The sequence below is a fragment of the Myotis daubentonii genome, chromosome 21 (genome assembly GCF_963259705.1).
Source record: "Myotis daubentonii chromosome 21, mMyoDau2.1, whole genome shotgun sequence".
Classification (NCBI taxonomy): domain Eukaryota; kingdom Metazoa; phylum Chordata; class Mammalia; order Chiroptera; family Vespertilionidae; genus Myotis; species Myotis daubentonii.
The window spans coordinates 9,347,119-9,364,711 of record NC_081860.1 but is presented as its reverse complement, the minus strand read 5'-3'; the positions used below and the strand labels follow the sequence as shown (position 1 = coordinate 9,364,711).

Genomic DNA, 17,593 nt, shown 5'->3' with positions numbered 1-17,593 from the left:
TCAGAGTAGATCTTAGTGCCATCTTGTGGGTGGATCTGGAAAGGACCAAGCAGACCCACGCCAGCTTCTATTAGGATGCCTACGCAATACTGATATAAAACTGCACGTCACACATCAGAACTCCGGTCTGATTTGATTGTGTCCTTCCATCAGCAAGTCCTAATCACTCTGCCTCCAGGGACACTGCCAGGCCCCGCTGCTACTCTCTCTCCCTTCGACTTCTCTGGAAGCCTCCTGACTGGTATCCTTGCCTCTGTTCTTGTCCTCCCACTGTCCATGCTCCACCAGTAGCTAAAGGGATCTTTAAAAAAAGTAAACATTAGGTCATGTCACTTCCTTGTATAAAACTCTTTAGTGGCTTTTCATGAAAATGGAGTGACACTCAAGCTCCTGTCCTGGTATAGAAAGCTCTGCATCTTATGGCTCCTGTCAGCCACCACCTCACTCCTGCTCTCTTGCTCTCCTTCCCTGCATTGCTCTTCCTGTTCCCCCACCCCCACCCCCCTTAGGTCCTGTGCACCAGCTGCCCTGTTCTCTCTGCCTGGGGTTCCTTCCTCTGTCCTTCCTGGCTGGCTCCTTGTCATTCAGACCTCTCCTCCATTGCTGCTGCAGAGGGGCCTTCCTTGACTGATTCTTGACTCTGTCACATCACTCCCTGTTGTCTGTCTTGTTCTCTGTTGCCTGCTCAGTGCCTAAAAAGCATCCTATATAATAAAGATGCAATATGCAAATTGACCATCACTCCCTTGCACAGATGGCTGCCCGCATGTGATCACAAGATGGCTGGCAAGGGAGGGCAGTTGGGAACAACCGGGCGTGCAGGGGAGGGCAGTTAAGGGTGACTAGGCCGGCAGGAGAGGGCAGTTGGGGGTGACTGGGCTGGCAGGGGAGGGCAGTTAGGGGTAACTGGGCCGGCAGGGGAGGGCAGTTGGGGGATATCGGGCCAGCATGGCAGCAGTTAGGCGTCAATCAGGCTGGCAGGCAGAACTGGTTAGGGGCAATCAGGTAGGCAGGCGAGCGTTTGGGAGACAGCAGTCCCCGATTATGAGAGGGATGTCCGATCCCACAGGGATCGGACCTAAACCGGCAGTCGGACATCCCCTGAAGGGACCCAGATTGGAGAGGGTGCAGGCTGAGCTGAGGGACACCCCCCCCCCAGGGCACGAATTTCGTGAACCAGGCCTCTAGTTTAACATAATGTGGCTGCACAACAAAGATTTGTTGAATGGATGAATGCTGCTTTTCGGGTTCAGCTAGACCAGTGATGGCGAACCTTTTGAGCTCGGCGTGTCAAAATTTTGAAAAACCCTAACTTAACTCTGGTGCTGTGTCACATATAGAAATATTCATAATTTTTTTTTATATCTTTGCAACCATAGTCAAAGATTTATACTTTTGATATTTATTTTATATATTTAAATGCCATTTAACAAAGAAAAATCAACCAAAAAATACGTATAAAATGAACAAAAACAGAAAAACAATGTACATTTAGGAAAAAGTAATGATAATCAAATGGTATGAAAACTAGAAATTAGTGACTTTTTTGGTGCTGAAGTTTGTCTGCTAATTCTTCAATTGCAGGTTCATACTTGGTGCACTTCAAGGCCAAGCAAGCGCCACTAACTTCATCTGTTAGCCGGTTTCTTTTGTATGTTTTAATATTATTTAATGCTGAGAACAAAGTCTCACAAAAATATGTTGATTGAAAAATTGTTAGCAAAGCCATCGCTAGATTTTTTATGTCGCTAAAAGTGTTAGGTACTCTGTTCCAAGCACTCAAAATTTCTTGTTCGTAGTTGCACTCTTCTTCATTATTCAAACGATTTGTTTCCAGATTTTCAAGTTTCGACCTAAAGTCGACAAACACACGAGTCCAAATGCTACCTTGAAAATCTGCAAGTTGCATCTCTAAATCGTCAATTTGCATGCATTGGAAATCCTTTAATTCCAAAGTACTGTAAACAACTACATCCGGATACTTAATTATTTTAATGGTCTGTCCTAGGCTTCTAAATTGAATCTTTCGCTGAACTGTTCAAATAACGAGTTTACTATAATCTGGTACATAAGTATGGACTCCATTACACTTGTTGTAGTGGCCTTCTCAAAATACTTTTTTATCCGAGGAAAATACAAGTTTTAGTTTCAATATCTCACTTGAAAATTTTAAGTTTACTTTCAAAAGATTTGATATATCCAAACATAACGTCAATACTTTTGCCAAAACCCTGTAATTTTAAGTTCAGTTCATTCATATGAACAAAGAGATCTGTAAAAAACATCAAATTGCTGACCCACTTATGATCATTGATCTGAGGAAAGTTTGCCAGATCCTTATTCTCAATAAATACCGTAATTTCTTCAAAGCACTCCACAAATCGCTCAAGTACTTTACCTCGACTCAGCCATCTCACATTATTGAACATCAGTAGTCCACTGTAGGTTGAATCAACTTCCTGTAAAAGTGCAGAAAACTCTCGCTTGTGAAGGAGTCAAGAAGCTATAAAATTCACAATTTTTGTTACAACTGACATTAAATCATTCAATTCTGAGAATCCCGATTTGGCACACAACACCTTCTGATGGATAATGCAATGAAAAGGTACAAGTGGATGTCTAATAGCTTCCATAAACAATTTCAGGAATCCCACATTTTTTCCCACCAATTTGGTGCCCCATCTGTCGTGACTGACACAATTTTAAAGATATCAATGTTTAGGTCACTGAATGTTTTTATAACAACCTTACATATTTCGTTTCCTAATGTTCTTATTGGCACTGATTCTAACTTTATCAACTCTTCTCTCATTGTGAGACCATCAGAATATCTAGCAATAATGGCCAACCGAGCATTTGATGTGACATCAGTAGTTTCATCAAGAAAAATCGAAAAATATTTACAACTATTTAAGTCTTTTTTTTTAATTGATGTTGTACGTTTTTGTTAAGATCTATTATTCTGTCTTTGATAGTATTTCTACTGAGTGGTAACTCAGAAATTCTTTTAATAATATCATCTTTATTTTTCATATCGTGAAATAGAGCTGGTGCACATCTTAGAAATGTTTCCTTAATAAATTCTCCGTCACTGAGGGCTTTTCTTGCTGAGCTATGGAGTGAGCAATACAGCAACTTGCTGATGTTAAATTTGTAGAGCATCTTACAAATTTAATGATGGAATTTGATGATTGACTTTTATAGAGGTGTAGCTGCCTAGAAATGTATTCCTTCCTTTCATCGATACTTTTTTTCAAGAGCTGACAATGATTAGTTTCAAACTGTGCCTTTACATTCCACATTCTGCTTACTACCGTTTCATTACACAGTATGCACAATGATCTGCTGTTTCTGTCGACAATCCGTACATCTTGGTCCATATGTCCTGAAAGGGTCGGCTACTGCTACTTCCACTTCCTTTATCATTCAATCTTGCTTTTTTATTTTTTTTGATTCTCCATCACAAGGCTGCAAAAATAAATATAAATCACGGTGTTTTTTATAAAAGGTTGATAGGTTTCTTACCTAGTAACTTTTTGCAGTGTTGTTGCACTGACTCCTCGTGCAAAACAATTCAAAGATAGTATGTATAACAACAAATATATGGTGCTGTAATCAATTATCCGACACGCAGAATGTCTCGTCGAGCACTGTTGCACTGTATATCTTTTTCTTCTAACCCTCCCACTCCTGTCTCCTAACGAACATGGCGATCAAGTGCATCCGTTTGCCGAATGCACCCGAACCCACGGGAAGCTTACCCGAGGCACATGTTGACAATAACGAGGCCGTTTCCAGGATTGGGCATTTTGTCACTGGAGTAAAAATAAAATGTCATGAGTAAAGATTAATCTCTTTATAGTGCAATTCTTAACCTTTTTATATTAATGTCAATATTGGAACAATGTATCTTGGATGTTTTCACTATGTATTTTTGCTACGCAACACCGATGTACATGTGTACATCCGGTTTTAGAATTGCATTATTGATCATGAGCAACGTGAGTAATAATATTACTCGAGTGATGCCCAACTCTGGCCATTGCGAGAGACAAATATTTGAATTATGCAATTTTTTTGTCTCTGTCGATGTGTGTCACCCAAAATGAGTTCGCGTGTCACCTCTGACACGCGTGTCATAGGTTCACCATCACTGAGTTAGAGGTTAGGGTCGGGTGGTTTTAGGTCTTTCTCAGTGGAGCATGAAAAGACCACGGGAATTGTCCTGGCCTGTTTGGCTCAGAGGATAGAGCATCAGCCTGTGGACTGAAGGGCCCCAGGTTCAATTCCGGTTGGGGACACATGCCTGGGTTGTGGGCTCAATTCCCAGTAGGGGGGCATGCAGGAAGCAGCCGATCAATCCTTCTCTCTCTCTCCCCCCCCCCTCCCTCCCATCCTCCCTCGCTCCCTCCTTCCCTCCCTTTTCTTGCTCTGTGCAATCAATAAAAATTAAAAACAAGAAAAGACCACGGGAATTAAATTGTAGTGAATGGTGTCCTGTCCCCACCATTGCCCCTTACCAGCTGTTTAACCATACCGCTCTTAGCTGCAGTTTCTTCACCAGTGGAATGGAGTTAATGAGTTCACCTTACTCATAGGGTAAGGACTCAGTGGGATTTAAATGTGATTGGAAGCAAGGCATTCAGCACACAACCTTCTTTCTCTGTTAAAACTGAACCACACCGTCATTGTTTATGTTGCTCCTGCCGCTACTCACCATTGCATCTAGTGGAAGAAACAAAAGAAGCTATAGATTAATTTTTTAAGAATTATGAATAGCCAGGGTTAGACACTCGTTCTTTGCACTCCCGGTACCTAGCTCTGTGCTTGCTTATAACATAGCAGTGGGTGGTTCACACACACACCGCTGGATTAATGTTGACTCTTCTGAGCTAAGAACTGGTGTCCCCTGATTCTTGTCCAGGCTGTGTCCCTTTGATCAAATGACCACTCTTTGTTGAAAGAGAGAAAAAGGGAGAGAGAGAGAGAACGGCCGCTGGCTGTACAGGCAAAGCCGGGGGAGATAGTATGGCTCAGGACAAAATCTGACTTCAGTCTTCACTATGGTTCCTAGGTTTGTGGACAATTAATGTAAACTTATCCCAGCATAACTTTAGTTCCTAATAAAGGGGATGCAGGACAGAGAGAGAGATCACATGATTCTCTTGTGGTAAGATCCTTCCTTCATGTTCCTTTATGAAGTATACTCTGAATATGAAAGTATTCTGAGAACTGGAGATTCTACAGCATGTACATGTGTATGTCAAAGCTGCTATGAATGATTTCTAGATGGATTCAGAAAGAGTAACTGTTGTGTAAACACTCGTTCAAAAATATTTTTTGAATGCTTGCTGGTGCCAGGCTGTTGGGTATTAGAAGTAGAACAACGAATGAAGCAGGTAAGTCCCTGTCTTCATAGAACTTACATTCTAGTGGGAGAGACAGACAATAAAAAAGATAAATAATGCCCTAACCGGTTTGGCTCAGTGGATAGAGCGTCGGCCTGTGGACTCAGGGGTCCCAGGTTTGATTCCGGTCAAGGGCATGTACCTTAGTTGCGGGCACATCCCCAGTGGGGAGTGTGCAGGAGGCAGTTGATCTGTGTTTCTGTCTCATTGATGTTTCTCTCTATCCCTCTCCCTTCCTCTCTGTAGAAAATCAATAAAATATATTTTTTTAAAAAAAGAAGATAAATAATAAAATCAGTAACGTGATAAATGGTGACTAAGAGCTACAGAGAATGAAAGCAGGCAAAGGAATAGGGAGGGCCCAGGTGTGGACATTTCAGACAGGTTGGAATTATTTATTTCCTCTCCCACCCCCACCATGATCAAGATTCATAACCCAGTAACGTTGCCTTCTAGAGTCACATCTAAATGATAGGTCAGTTAGGAAAAAAAAAAAAAAAAAGGCAAAAAGAAGTCTGATGTGTTTCATCAAAACTTCTAATAACTTAGTTCGTGTTTCTGTCAGCCATATTCACGAAAATTACTTTAAAATATTAAAAATACAAACGGACCATCATCCTTATCTGATAGTCCTAATTTTACAATCCTTTTTATAACTGAATCTTAATAAATACATAAATATTTAAAAATCCAAAAGACCAAACGCAACAACCTGTATGATTTACCAGCATCAGCCTGTGAACAGACTGTTTGTTTCTGTTCCCTAAAAATACTAGTTGCTTTTGAAGCTGAAAGATTAAATCCAAGCGACATTACTGAAGTTAATTGGAAAATGATTTTCCCTTCTAAATGTTTGTGTAAAACGTAAATATTATTAAGAGGGCAGATTAGGCCAGTTTGATACTGACTTTCATACACAAAGAAAGGGCAAATAGAAGGATTCCGGTAGTTCCGATCCTCTATCCAGAGCCGCTGGGAAGTTGTTTATTCTTTGAGGGCCCACGGCTGACGTCCGCTCACGGAGTCATGTCATTGCATTTCCTGGGGGTGGTGACTTGGGGGGCGGCCGTGGTAAGCAGTTGTTGGACTTGACTGGGCCACTGCTCCACAGAGGTCCTGAGAGCCAGACATACCCCTAGACAGGATGTAAGGTCAGAACGCAGCCTCACTGAGTAAAGTGTTCGGTGGTAAAATAGAACTGTCAAAACAGTAACGTCTTAAAAAGATATTTCTAAACTTATACGGAGGCAGCATTCATCATTCCTAAAAAATTAACCTGTAGCTTCTTTTGTTTCTTGCACCGGATGCAGCGCTGAGTCGCTGTCATAGTTGAGACAGAAGGTTGTGCTGTCCTTGGCCTGTAGCAGCTGCTGCCTCACCCCGTTCGGGTAACACGTACAGTCGTTCCCGGGAGGGAAGCTCTGGCCCTGAGCCAGCCACACTTTCCTCTGGGCCCTCAGCTGGTGACCAACACTGTGTACTCACGTACATGTATTTTTTTTTTAAACCGTACTAGTCATTAGCATTTGATATTGTCATTAATTACTGCCTTTATCTTTATTTTTTCTTCCTGTTTTCCTTAATTTTGTGCTGTTGATTTTCTCAAACGGAGACTCGAAAGCTTACTTACTTAACTCTTGTTTCATGACAAGTCACACACAGTGAGGGAAAGGAAAGCCGGGACCCACTCAGGTCACTCCCCCTCCCTGCGCTGCACCTTCCCGGGTTCTGAGGAGACCCCTGGGGTTCCTCTGTGTAATAATTATTCACTCTCGGTAATTTTTCTCTAGGAGTTTCAGTTCCATCTGTAGCTCTGATTAGAGACAGAAAGTTTAAGCAAGTCTTTTTCTTACAGAGACCAACATCTCACGTGCAGTTTGGCCCCATGAGGTTTCATGCAGATCAACTCCAGGTAATTATAAACCATGGTGTCATTTTCTCATGTTGGTTTTCTTTAAAGAGGTGGGGAGGGAAAGGGCCTCAAGTTATACATTGAAATTCGTCTTCTGTGTTAGATAATATCAGTACTATAGTTATCTAAGAGAGTGTATGTTTCTTAGAAATGCACATTGAACTATTTATAGATAAGACATGTCTGTGACTTACTTTCAAAAGTTCAGCAGTAAAATAAAGAATGTGTATAATCGGGCGTGTGTGGAGTGAGGGAGTGGGGGAGGGGGAGAAAGTAAAGGTGGCAAATTTTAATTTTTTTTCTTATTTCAGGGAGGAAGGGAGAAGGAGAGAGAGATAGGAGCATCAATGATAAGCGAGAATCATTAATTGGCTGCCTCCTGCATGCCCCCAACTGGGGATCAAGTTTGGAACCCGGGCATGTTCCCTGACTGGGAATCGAACCGTGACCTCCTGGTTCATGGGTCGATGCTCAACCACTGAGCCACACTGGCTGGGCAAAAGGTGGCAGAATTTTAACAACTGATGAAACCAGAAGTGTGTACTAGTATTCATTGTCATTCACAACTTGCCTGTAGGTTTGAAATTTTCTGATATAAAAACGTAAAAGCATGTGCTTCCCTGTGTTTCTGAATAGCTGTTATCAGAGAAAAATGCCTGTAAATTATTGAATCCAAAATATCAGACAAAACAACCAATTGAAATTTAGCCCCAAAGTTCTTTGATGTTCCCCACACACAGACACGTGTTCACTGTTTCATTCTTTTTAAATGGGAAGAGACTAGCAGAGATGTGCTCTCTTCGCTCTTTGCACTTGGAGTGTTTGTGCACATGGTCAACTTGGAGGAGCTAGTAAGCCTTGGGCACAGGGTTTCTCTCGGCTCTGCGGCCTCTTTCTCACAGGCTGCCCTGCCTCTCCCTTATCACCCTGGCTCCCAGGAGTCGGTCTGGGTCTAAAGGGGATGCTGCTTTGTGCTGCTGAACCACATCTATGGGGGGTGGGGGGGCTGGCTGGATAGGGGGAGCCGCAGATCCAGGCCTCACCTCACCCAGGCCAGGCCTGGGGTCAGCCAGCGGCATCCCGGGCACAGACACTGCCTCTTGCTCCTGGTGCTATTCCTGTGTCACTTCACTGACAGGTTGTGAACTATAATATTTGTCTGCTTTAAATTTTCTCTTTTAATCAAAACTAGAGGCCCAGTGCACAAAAATTTGTGCACTGGTGGGGGGAGGGGGGTGTCCCTCAGCCCCACTTGTGCCCTCTCACAGTCTGGGACCCCTTGGGAGATAACCACCTGCTGACTTAGGCCTGCTCCCCAGGTGGCAGATGGCAGGCCCGATCTCTAGGTGCCTGCCCCGCCTCCCCAGGTTGCGCACACAGCAGGGCCGATGGAGGGTTGGGGTGCTGCCCCCGGTCGCACACAGGGCAGGGCCGATGGGTTGGTGGTTAATTTGCATATCACGCTGATTAGCCAATGGGAGGCATAGCAAAGGTACGGTCAATTACCATGCTTGTCTATTATTAGATAGGATTTTTTTTTTTTTTTCAACTTGGAGGCATTACATTGAGTCAGAACATTTAAATACATTATGTAGCCCTAACCGGTTTGGCTCAGCGGATAGAGCGTTGGCCTGCGGACTCAAGGGTCTCAGGTTCGATTCCGGTCAAGGGCATGTACCTGGGTTGCAGGCACATCCCCAGTGGGAGGTGTGCAAGAGGCAGCTGATCAGTGTTCCTCTCTCATTGATGTTTCTAACTCTCTATCCCTCTCCCCTCCTCTCTGTAAAAAATCAATAAAATATGTTTAAAGAATAAAATAAAAAATACATTATATAAAGTATTAAGTGTTCCAGGAGTTTGACTGAAATATTAGCATTTCCCAGCTAAGGACTGCCTAGTTAACTTACTGTTAACTAAAACAAATATTTGTGTGGTTTGATTGGTTTAATTTCAAGATAAAGTGCTCGATCAGTCCTTGGTTGCATTCTGCCAGAGGTTTACTAGCAAAAGAAGGAGTGTGTCATTCATGCACTAGGACTGTGGTCGGCAAACTGCGGCTCGCGAGCCACATGCGGCTCTTTGGCCCCTTGAGTGTGGCTCTTCCTAAGCCTTAGTACGGGGCATGATTAAAGTGTTTCAGCCAGGTTCAAGCCTCGGACTAATGAAAGGACAGGGTCCTCTCATTGCCACGTGCAGGTCCCAGCTGGAGGGCAGGGCCCTCCCAGCACAATCATAGCCAACGGCTGTGGTTTGTAAGCTTGAACCTATGGTCCAAACACATGGCCCCACATGCCTTGTGGTAGAGTTCAGGTGCATGTAGTTGAGTACGGTTGGAACTCATGAGAATGCTGTAAACAACGTGATCACGCCCCTACTTTGCCTCGTGGCATCTGCTATAAAATAAAGACACGGCTTGTGGGCGCTGGCGCTGTCTCCTCATCAGGGAGCAGCGTCCCACCGAGACCCAGCTTTCATTCTCTTGTCTGTCTTTCCTTAATACCCCCCCCCCCCACAACTCAGTTTACTTTTGGCCGCAACACCTTAGGAGGACCCTAATTAAGTTAATAACAATGTACCTACCTATATAGTTTAAGTTTAAAAAATTTGGCTCTCAAAAGGAATTTCAATCGTCGTACTGTTGATATTTGGCTCTGTTGACTAATGAGTTTGCCGACCACTGGCCTAGGACATCCAGATAGAATAGCCCAGCTTTCTAGGAGCCGAGTGATCCGGCCCCTGAGTTACATGGGGGAGACGGTTTATATCAACAGATTATGTTCACATCGGTGTGCTTGCCTTAAAACACATGGGAGTTTTCTGTGGCTGGTTAAGAAATGCTATTCCAACCTCTTTTTTTTTTTAAGTGTTTATGCTTTTTTGATTCAGGTGCTTTTAGTGTTTGTCAAAGACGACAGCCAGTGTAAAGGATTCCGTAAGGCGTGTGAAAAAGCAGGGTTTAAGTACACGGTGGCCCTGGAGGTCCAGGCTGTCCTGACCTGTTTCCTGGCTGCAAATCATGACATCATCATCATCGACCACAGAAACCCCCAGCAGCTGGACGCCCTGACGCTGTGCAGGTAAGCCCGAGACTCAGGCCCACGTGCTAAGTGGGCCGGGCGCTTGTGACAATAATGCCACCCAGAAATATATTAAGTTAAATTCAGTGTCCTTTAAGTTGCCTTCCACGCATGTAAAGTAAACAAGACCATAGCATTATTTCTAGGACTGATCTTTACCGGCTGGTCTTTGCCTCTGGCTTTGTTCCTCTTTGCTTTGTTAAAAATGGTAAGAAAGGATGAATTCTAACCATTAAGTGTTAGGATGAAATCCAGTATGTAACTAACCACAGCTGTCACCTGCATATTATTGCAACAAATTATTATACCTTTCCATATGTTTGACAGTTGTCCTCTAGTGTTAGGTGAATGTGCCTCGTTTAAAATACTTGCAGAATATCAGTAGTATGAGAGAATTCTGGGCTTCTTTCCTATCGTGTCCAGGCCCAGCCCTAGCCACAGGCGTGTCTGGATGATGGAAAATCATACGCTGCTGGGTCATCCTTGTTGTAAAATAAAGGTTAGGTTATAGTTACGCTGCACTTTTTTATTGTGGTAAAATATACAGAACACAGAATTATGCTCTACCTGTTCAGGGAGGAAAATGTACAATTGTTACACATTTGGGGAATTTTCTAAAAAATTGGATTAATTCATCCAGCAAATTTTTCTTGATATGTAGATTAAAATTCTATATAATTTTAAAATAAGGAATGTGAAAGGGGTTGCTTTCTCTGTGGCTTCCCAAGTCAGTTTCATCCTGATTCTGGCCCTTCCCTGGTTGATTTCCAGGCTCTCCCTCCTGATCCGCTCACTCGCTCGCTCTCTCCTCGCAGACTTAACACAACGCCCGCGAGTGTCGCCCTGCAGAGCCCTGCCTTTCCCGTCAGCCTCCGTTTGGGCACCTACTCACACGGCCTGTGGAAGGCCTTTCTTTTTTTTTTTTTTTAATTTTATTTTATTGCTTACAGTCTTACAAAGGGTATTACATATGTGTCCCTTTTTTCCCCCCGCCCTTGACAATCCCCTGGCCTCCCCTACCCCCCAGTGTCTTATGTCCATTGGTTATGCTTATATACATGCATACAAGTCCTTTGGTTGATCTCTTACACCCCTCCCTTGTGGAAGGCCTTTCATCAGTTGCTGACTTGTCTAAACGACTAGCTTCCACCTGTATCTCTTTGTTGGGGATGCTTATAACTCCTTACACTTGATCAGTGCTTTGTAGAAGGCCAGTTACTCTGTCTGCTATACTTCCAGTCGAGAAACCCTATCTTGCATGTCTCCTCAGTTCTGAGCACGCATTTGGTATTAGAGCCACATGGGTGAGGAGATGTGGGTCTTGCCTCTGAGGAGCGGAGGCCGTAGTTGGCAGGACCAGAGAGTGATGTCAGTACAGGCACATCTGTGCCCAGAGAGGGTGCACATCCAAGTGCTGCAGAGCCCGTCAGGTGGCTCCACACGGGACATTTGGGCTGAGCCCTGACGGACGGGCAGGAGACTGGAAAGGAAGAGGGGGGGGAAACGTTCCAGGTAGAGGGAGCAGCATTTGTAGGGGCAGGCAGGGTGTCGGGCTCCTCTACTCCGGTGGGTTGGATGGCTGCTGGGCCGGGCAGGGATGGGACGGGGCTCGGGCTGCAGGCATGAGCCCGGTCATGTGGGCTTCGTGGGCTGAGCCCAAGGCCTTGGACTTCACCCCTCGGCAGCTGAGACCTGGCGTGTTCTGTGCAGGTGAGCGGCGAGAGCAGAATGGAAGGTCCTTCCGCCCGCCAGCTGGGAGGGGCCGAGGCAAGTCAGCCGCTTGTGCGACTGTCACCGGCCATGCTGTGTGGTGCCTGTTATCAGCACCTCCTCCCAGCTCCTGTCAGAAAACCCAGGAGGCAGGACTGACCCAGCAGTTAAAGAGCCAAAGTGAAGATGGCAGAGAAGTGAAGCCGGGAGAACGGAAAGGGCCAACGCAGCCAAGAGGGGTCCAGAGTGCAGGGAGCCTGTGCTCCCCTTGTCCTCCCTGCTTCCATTGTTCCACCAGAACTGCTAAGTGTTTTTAGTTTTTAAAGAATTGTTTTAAATTCATTTTAAAATTTGTTTTCTTGATAGGTCTATTCGAGCAACACAAGTTTCAGAAAACACAGTTATCGTTGGTGTAGTACGCAGGTAAGCTTTTTTTTTTTTTTTACTTTGAAATTTGTGTGTTAACATCATGCTTGCTCTTAACAGAGGCCTGAATAACAGCTTGCAGGCTGTCTGGCATGACCCTTCTAGTTTGGCCCTTTCTTTTTTATTTTTTCTTATTTTCTTTTGCTTTGAGAGTTAATTTCATGTGAGAGTTTCTACTCTCATGCTTGGACTGCCTTTCACTTTACAAATACGCACAGCACTAGAGAATTCCATGTTTTCCAGGGCTATCCTCCCAGGGCACCTAACTTCAAATATATATGTGAAGATTTAGAATTATACATAAATGGAAAAAATCTTCCATTTCCTCCTTAAGTTGGAAGTAAGGAAAGGATAAAAATACGTGAGCAGGGCAGTATTCAAATAAATGTTACTTAGCTTACATATTTTTATAGATAGGAGAAATGTTGCTGTGCCTTCAAACTATTTCTCTGAGCCTTGTTGGGGGGAGAAGGGCTTTTTAAATTATTTATTTATTGGCTTATAACATTGTTTACATTTCAGGTGTGCAACATCTGTATATACCACATCTTGCTCATGGCCAAACTCTAGTTTCCTTCTATCACCATAGTATTGACCCCTTTACCTGTTTTACCTTCCCTATTGGATTACAAAATAAAATAAACAGGCAGTAGAATAAAATAGGAAAGAATTTAGTTTAAAATGTTTACATTTCAAATAGATAATGTGGTTACTCCTGTATTCTGGCTGTTAGTGTAACTTGCTATATTTCAACTATTAATATATACTGTCAAAAGAGCTACATATGAAACTAAAACAGAAAACTTTTTAATTGTATACTTTTGATTTGTATGTTACTCTAATTCATCTAAAAGTACTCATTATAGGACAGTCACCGTGTTGTGAGAATCAGTGCACAACGAGGTGCGCTGGACTTGATAAGAATCGTCTCTAACCACTTGCTCTGTCCTTTCGAAGGCGGGATGGAGAAGAGTCTGTGATGCCCCTCATTAGTGCCGGCTTTACGAGGGTATGTACCCCTTCTTCATTATGCAGGTGTGGTCCAGCGTGAGGGAGTATGTTATCTTAGCTCAGAGCGAGCAACTGAATGAATTTGAAGAGAAAAAATGTGTTGTCCTTGTGCTGTGTTCCATTTTGGTTTAATTCTATGACCTGGTAATGATTACATCTACAGTACCTAGCTTTCTTAATCTCTCCAAGGTATGCCTTGTTGTCATGGCTGTGTGTCTCCATGGTTTAATGTGTCGGCCCGTGCACAGAAAGATGGCAGTTTCAATTCCCGGTCAAGGGCACGTACCTGGGTTGCAGGCTTGACCTCGACCCCAGCCCCGGTCCTGATTGGAGCACATGTGGGAGGCAACCAGTTGATGTGTCTCTCTCACATCGATGTTTCTCTCTCTCTCTGCCTTCCCTTCCTCCCCCTCTTTCATTCCCTCCCTTCCACTTTCAGTCTAAAAATCAATGGAAAAAATATTCCCAGGTGAGGATTAATAAACAAACAAAAACCAAACAAAAAACCTATGCCTGGTAAAGTCATCTTTAATGGCATAGTCATTAAAAGTTATACCAGCCTGGCTGGCGTGGCTCAGTGGTTGAGCGTTGACCTAGGAACCAGGAGGTCATGGTTCAATTCCCAGTCAAGGGCACATGCCCGGGTTGCAGGTTTGATCCCCGGTGTGGAGCATGCGTGTAGGAGGCAGCCAATCAATGATTATCTCTCATCATTGATGTTTCTCTCTCCCTCTCCCTCCCACTCTGAAATAAATTAAAAAAATAGTTATACCACAGGAGTGTTGTTATAATGCCTTAAAGTCAGTTCAAGGATCCTGGAAATAAGGCAAACACAGCTCCCTTCTCTCCACCCCCAGATCTGGTCAACTGGTTTCTCCTGAGCCCAAAGGCTGGAGGCGTTGGGCTGCTGGTTGCCTTGGGAATCGGGGAGAGAACCAGATTTGTAGCCCAAATTTATATCAGTGAAGTAGAGGTAGTCAAGAAAACTCAGCCAATGGATTGCGTTTCAAGGGTTCTGGGTGATAGTACCCCCAGGTCCCTGCAGGAGCCGTAAGATCCTCCCCAGAGGCAGACCCTGCATTGGCCTCAGAGGATCTCACCCACAGTGATTGGAGGCAGCACTCAGTCACAGCTCACCGCCCACAGGAGGAAAGGCACCAGGAGTGAGCACTGGTCGGGAGGCCGTGGAAACACACCCTCACGCTCCTCAGATACGAGGGTTATCAGATGAGATTTTAAAGCAATTATGCTCATTGTATGTAAAGAAATAAAAGCTTGGAAATACCTGCAAGGGGTAGGAAGCTATAAAGTGACATAGCATATTCTAAGCAGAGCATGGAATTTTGAGAAATGAGCACATAATAAATGAAAATCTTAAAACTTAGACAGTAAGTCAGAAAAAATTCTTCCACATGTAGCACAGAGATAGATTAATAGCATATAGTTAGAGCCTGAGAAATGTGGAGCTAGAGATACAGGCTTAACCAGTACAGAAGGACAGAAGGAGAATGGGCAGAGGTCGTATTTGAAGAGCATTTTCCAGGGTGGACGAAAGACTAATCCACAGACAAAAATTCCAACAAATCCAAAATAAGAGTCAATAAAAAGAGGGTACATCATAGCGAAAAAGGTAAAATAGAAGAGCTTAAAGTCAGCCAGAGAAAACATTAAAAAGAATGACAGGCTAACAGCTAGCTTCTTAGCAGCGATACATGAAAATAGCACACAGTGAAATCATATTTTCAATGTGATAAAATAACTGCCAACCTAGAATATTATACCTGGCACAAATACCTTTCAGAAATGAGGTGGAAGTACAGACTTTGAGAAACAGGAAGCATGAGAGAGTCTGTAACTAGAAAATCCTCACAAGGACATTCTAAAGCCTGTACCTCAGGCAGAAGGAAGGTGAATGCCAGGAGGAAGTCCAGAAATGCAAGAAGGAATGGCGAGCAAGAAAACGGTGAATGTGGGGTGAACCTAACTCACATTCCCCGTGTAACACAGTGATGACAACGTCTAGAGATTACACCTGGGAGAGGTGCAAGCCGAGAAGCATACCCCAGCCAGGCAGCTGGGCTGTTTCCCTCAGAGCCCAGTCTGGGGAAATATGAGCAAGGACTCCGGCCACACAACAGATGAACTAGAGCAGGAACTTTAAGATGAGGGAGGATGCAGTGGCAAGGAAACTGGTGAGTGACAGACCTGCCATGGGCACGTGCTCTGTTTCTTTTCTTCTCTGCATATGTACGTACACAGGTGTGCATATGTGTTATATGTAATTATATGACTCTAGAGGCCCGGTGCATGAATTCGTGCATGGGTAGGGTCCTTCTGGGTGGCCTGCAGGGATCTGGCCAAAACCTACAGTCCAACGCCGCCTGCAGCTCCTACCTGCCACTCCCGCTCATCCCGGCCCCACTGTGCCTGCTGTGGGCTCGTACCCAAACAATCCCGATCAGGCAAGGCTCACACTGCTGCAGCGCTCGCCAGCCATGAACCCTGTGTCTGGCGCCCTCCCAAGGGGAGCGGCCTGCAGGATCGGGCTGAAACCAGCTCTCCAACATCCCCCGAGGGGTCCTGGATTGGGAGAGGGCGCAGGCCAGGCTGAGGGACCCCACTGGTGCATGATCGGGTCGGGGAGGGACTATGGGAGGAGGGTTCTAGGGTGTGTCCAGCCCATCTCACTCAGTCCAGATTGGCCAGACCCCAGCAGCAAGCTAACCTACCGGTCGGAGTATCTGCCCCCTGGTGGTCAGTGCATGTCATAGCGACTGGCCAACCTGTCTGCCCCTTGGTGGTCAGTGTACGTCACAGCAAGCGGTTGAGCAGCCTTAGCATGTCATTAGCATACAGACAGTCCTCAGGTTATGTGGGACCCTACCTCGTTTCGTGGTTACATCGCCATCTCCCATTTATTTATAAAAAAAAAATAAAGTTCCGTCATTTCCATGTATGTACATATGTGCTTTATGTTTTTTATTATTTACCACAAGTAAAGGTCAGGAATTGTTCTTTTAAATTTTTTTTACTGTTTCACTTCATGACTGCTGTGTATGTGCTCCATGTGAGTGACATAGGTGCTTATGTAGGTGGGTTCCGACTTACAGCGAAAATCGTGTTACGTCGCGCTGTAGGAACGGATCTCCGACATAACCCGAGGACCTACTGTATTACACTTTGATTGGTTGTTCGGTTGTTCTGCCATTCGGCCTATTTGCATATTACCCTTTTATTATAAAGGACTAGTGGCCAGTTGCACGAAGATTCGTGCAATAGGCCTGCCTTCCCCTGGCTGCCGGCACCGGTTTTCCTCCGGCAGCCGGGCCCAGGCCTTTGGTCCGGCCGCAGCAGCGAGGCTTGGCTTCTCCGCTCCGCTCCGGCTGCTCCCAGCACTCCTTTTTCCCCCAGCTCCTTGAGTGGAGTCCAGGGCTGGCGGGAAGCTTGGCTTCCTCTTGCCGCCGGGAGCAACCCAAGCCTCCTGCTTGTTCCAGCTCCGTGGCCGCCGCCATCTTCAGTCTTCGCTCCACACCTGCATATGCAAATTAACCACCATCTTTGTTGGGTTAATTTGCGTAGTCAGTCTGATTGACTGGTGGGTGTAGCGGAGTGGCAGGGTGACAGAGTGATGGTTAATTTGCATGTTTCTCTTTTATTAGTGTAGATTATATATAAACAAAATATATATGTGTATAAAATTAGACCCAATTTAAACGATACAGACTGACATAAATAATACTCTTCTAACAGAAGGGACATACCAGAAGAGACATTTTAATCATGGCTCAATATTTAAATACCTCAATATTTATATCTTAGCCAACCCTCTGTGTCTTCAGGGTTGTGGGAGGAGGTGGAGATGTGAGTATTCTCATGGCCTTTATAGGGCAGACATAGAATGGGGGTGAGCATTGAGTGTAGTCTGACATTTTGTCTTTGTGGGAAAGGTGCAGACCACAGCATTGCTCTGGGGAGCTGCTTTGTAATTGGTATCCTGTTTTCAAGTAATAGTAATGAAATCTCTGTCTGCTTTTGAGGTCAGTGAAAAG

General features: G+C 44.6%; 1 protein-coding gene across 3 annotated transcripts in view; it reads left to right on the top strand.

Moving 5' to 3' along the window:
• PDE8A (phosphodiesterase 8A) overlaps positions 1-17,593 on the top strand; it is a 412,152-nt gene that overhangs the window by 75,737 nt on the left and 318,822 nt on the right. For all 3 annotated transcript variants that reach the window (XM_059678007.1, XM_059678008.1, XM_059678009.1), the window contains 4 exons: positions 7,264-7,320; positions 10,207-10,397; positions 12,474-12,530; positions 13,491-13,542. In XM_059678007.1, coding sequence (XP_059533990.1) covers positions 7,264-7,320; positions 10,207-10,397; positions 12,474-12,530; positions 13,491-13,542 — 357 coding nt within the window. The remainder of the gene's footprint in view (positions 1-7,263; positions 7,321-10,206; positions 10,398-12,473; positions 12,531-13,490; positions 13,543-17,593) is intronic.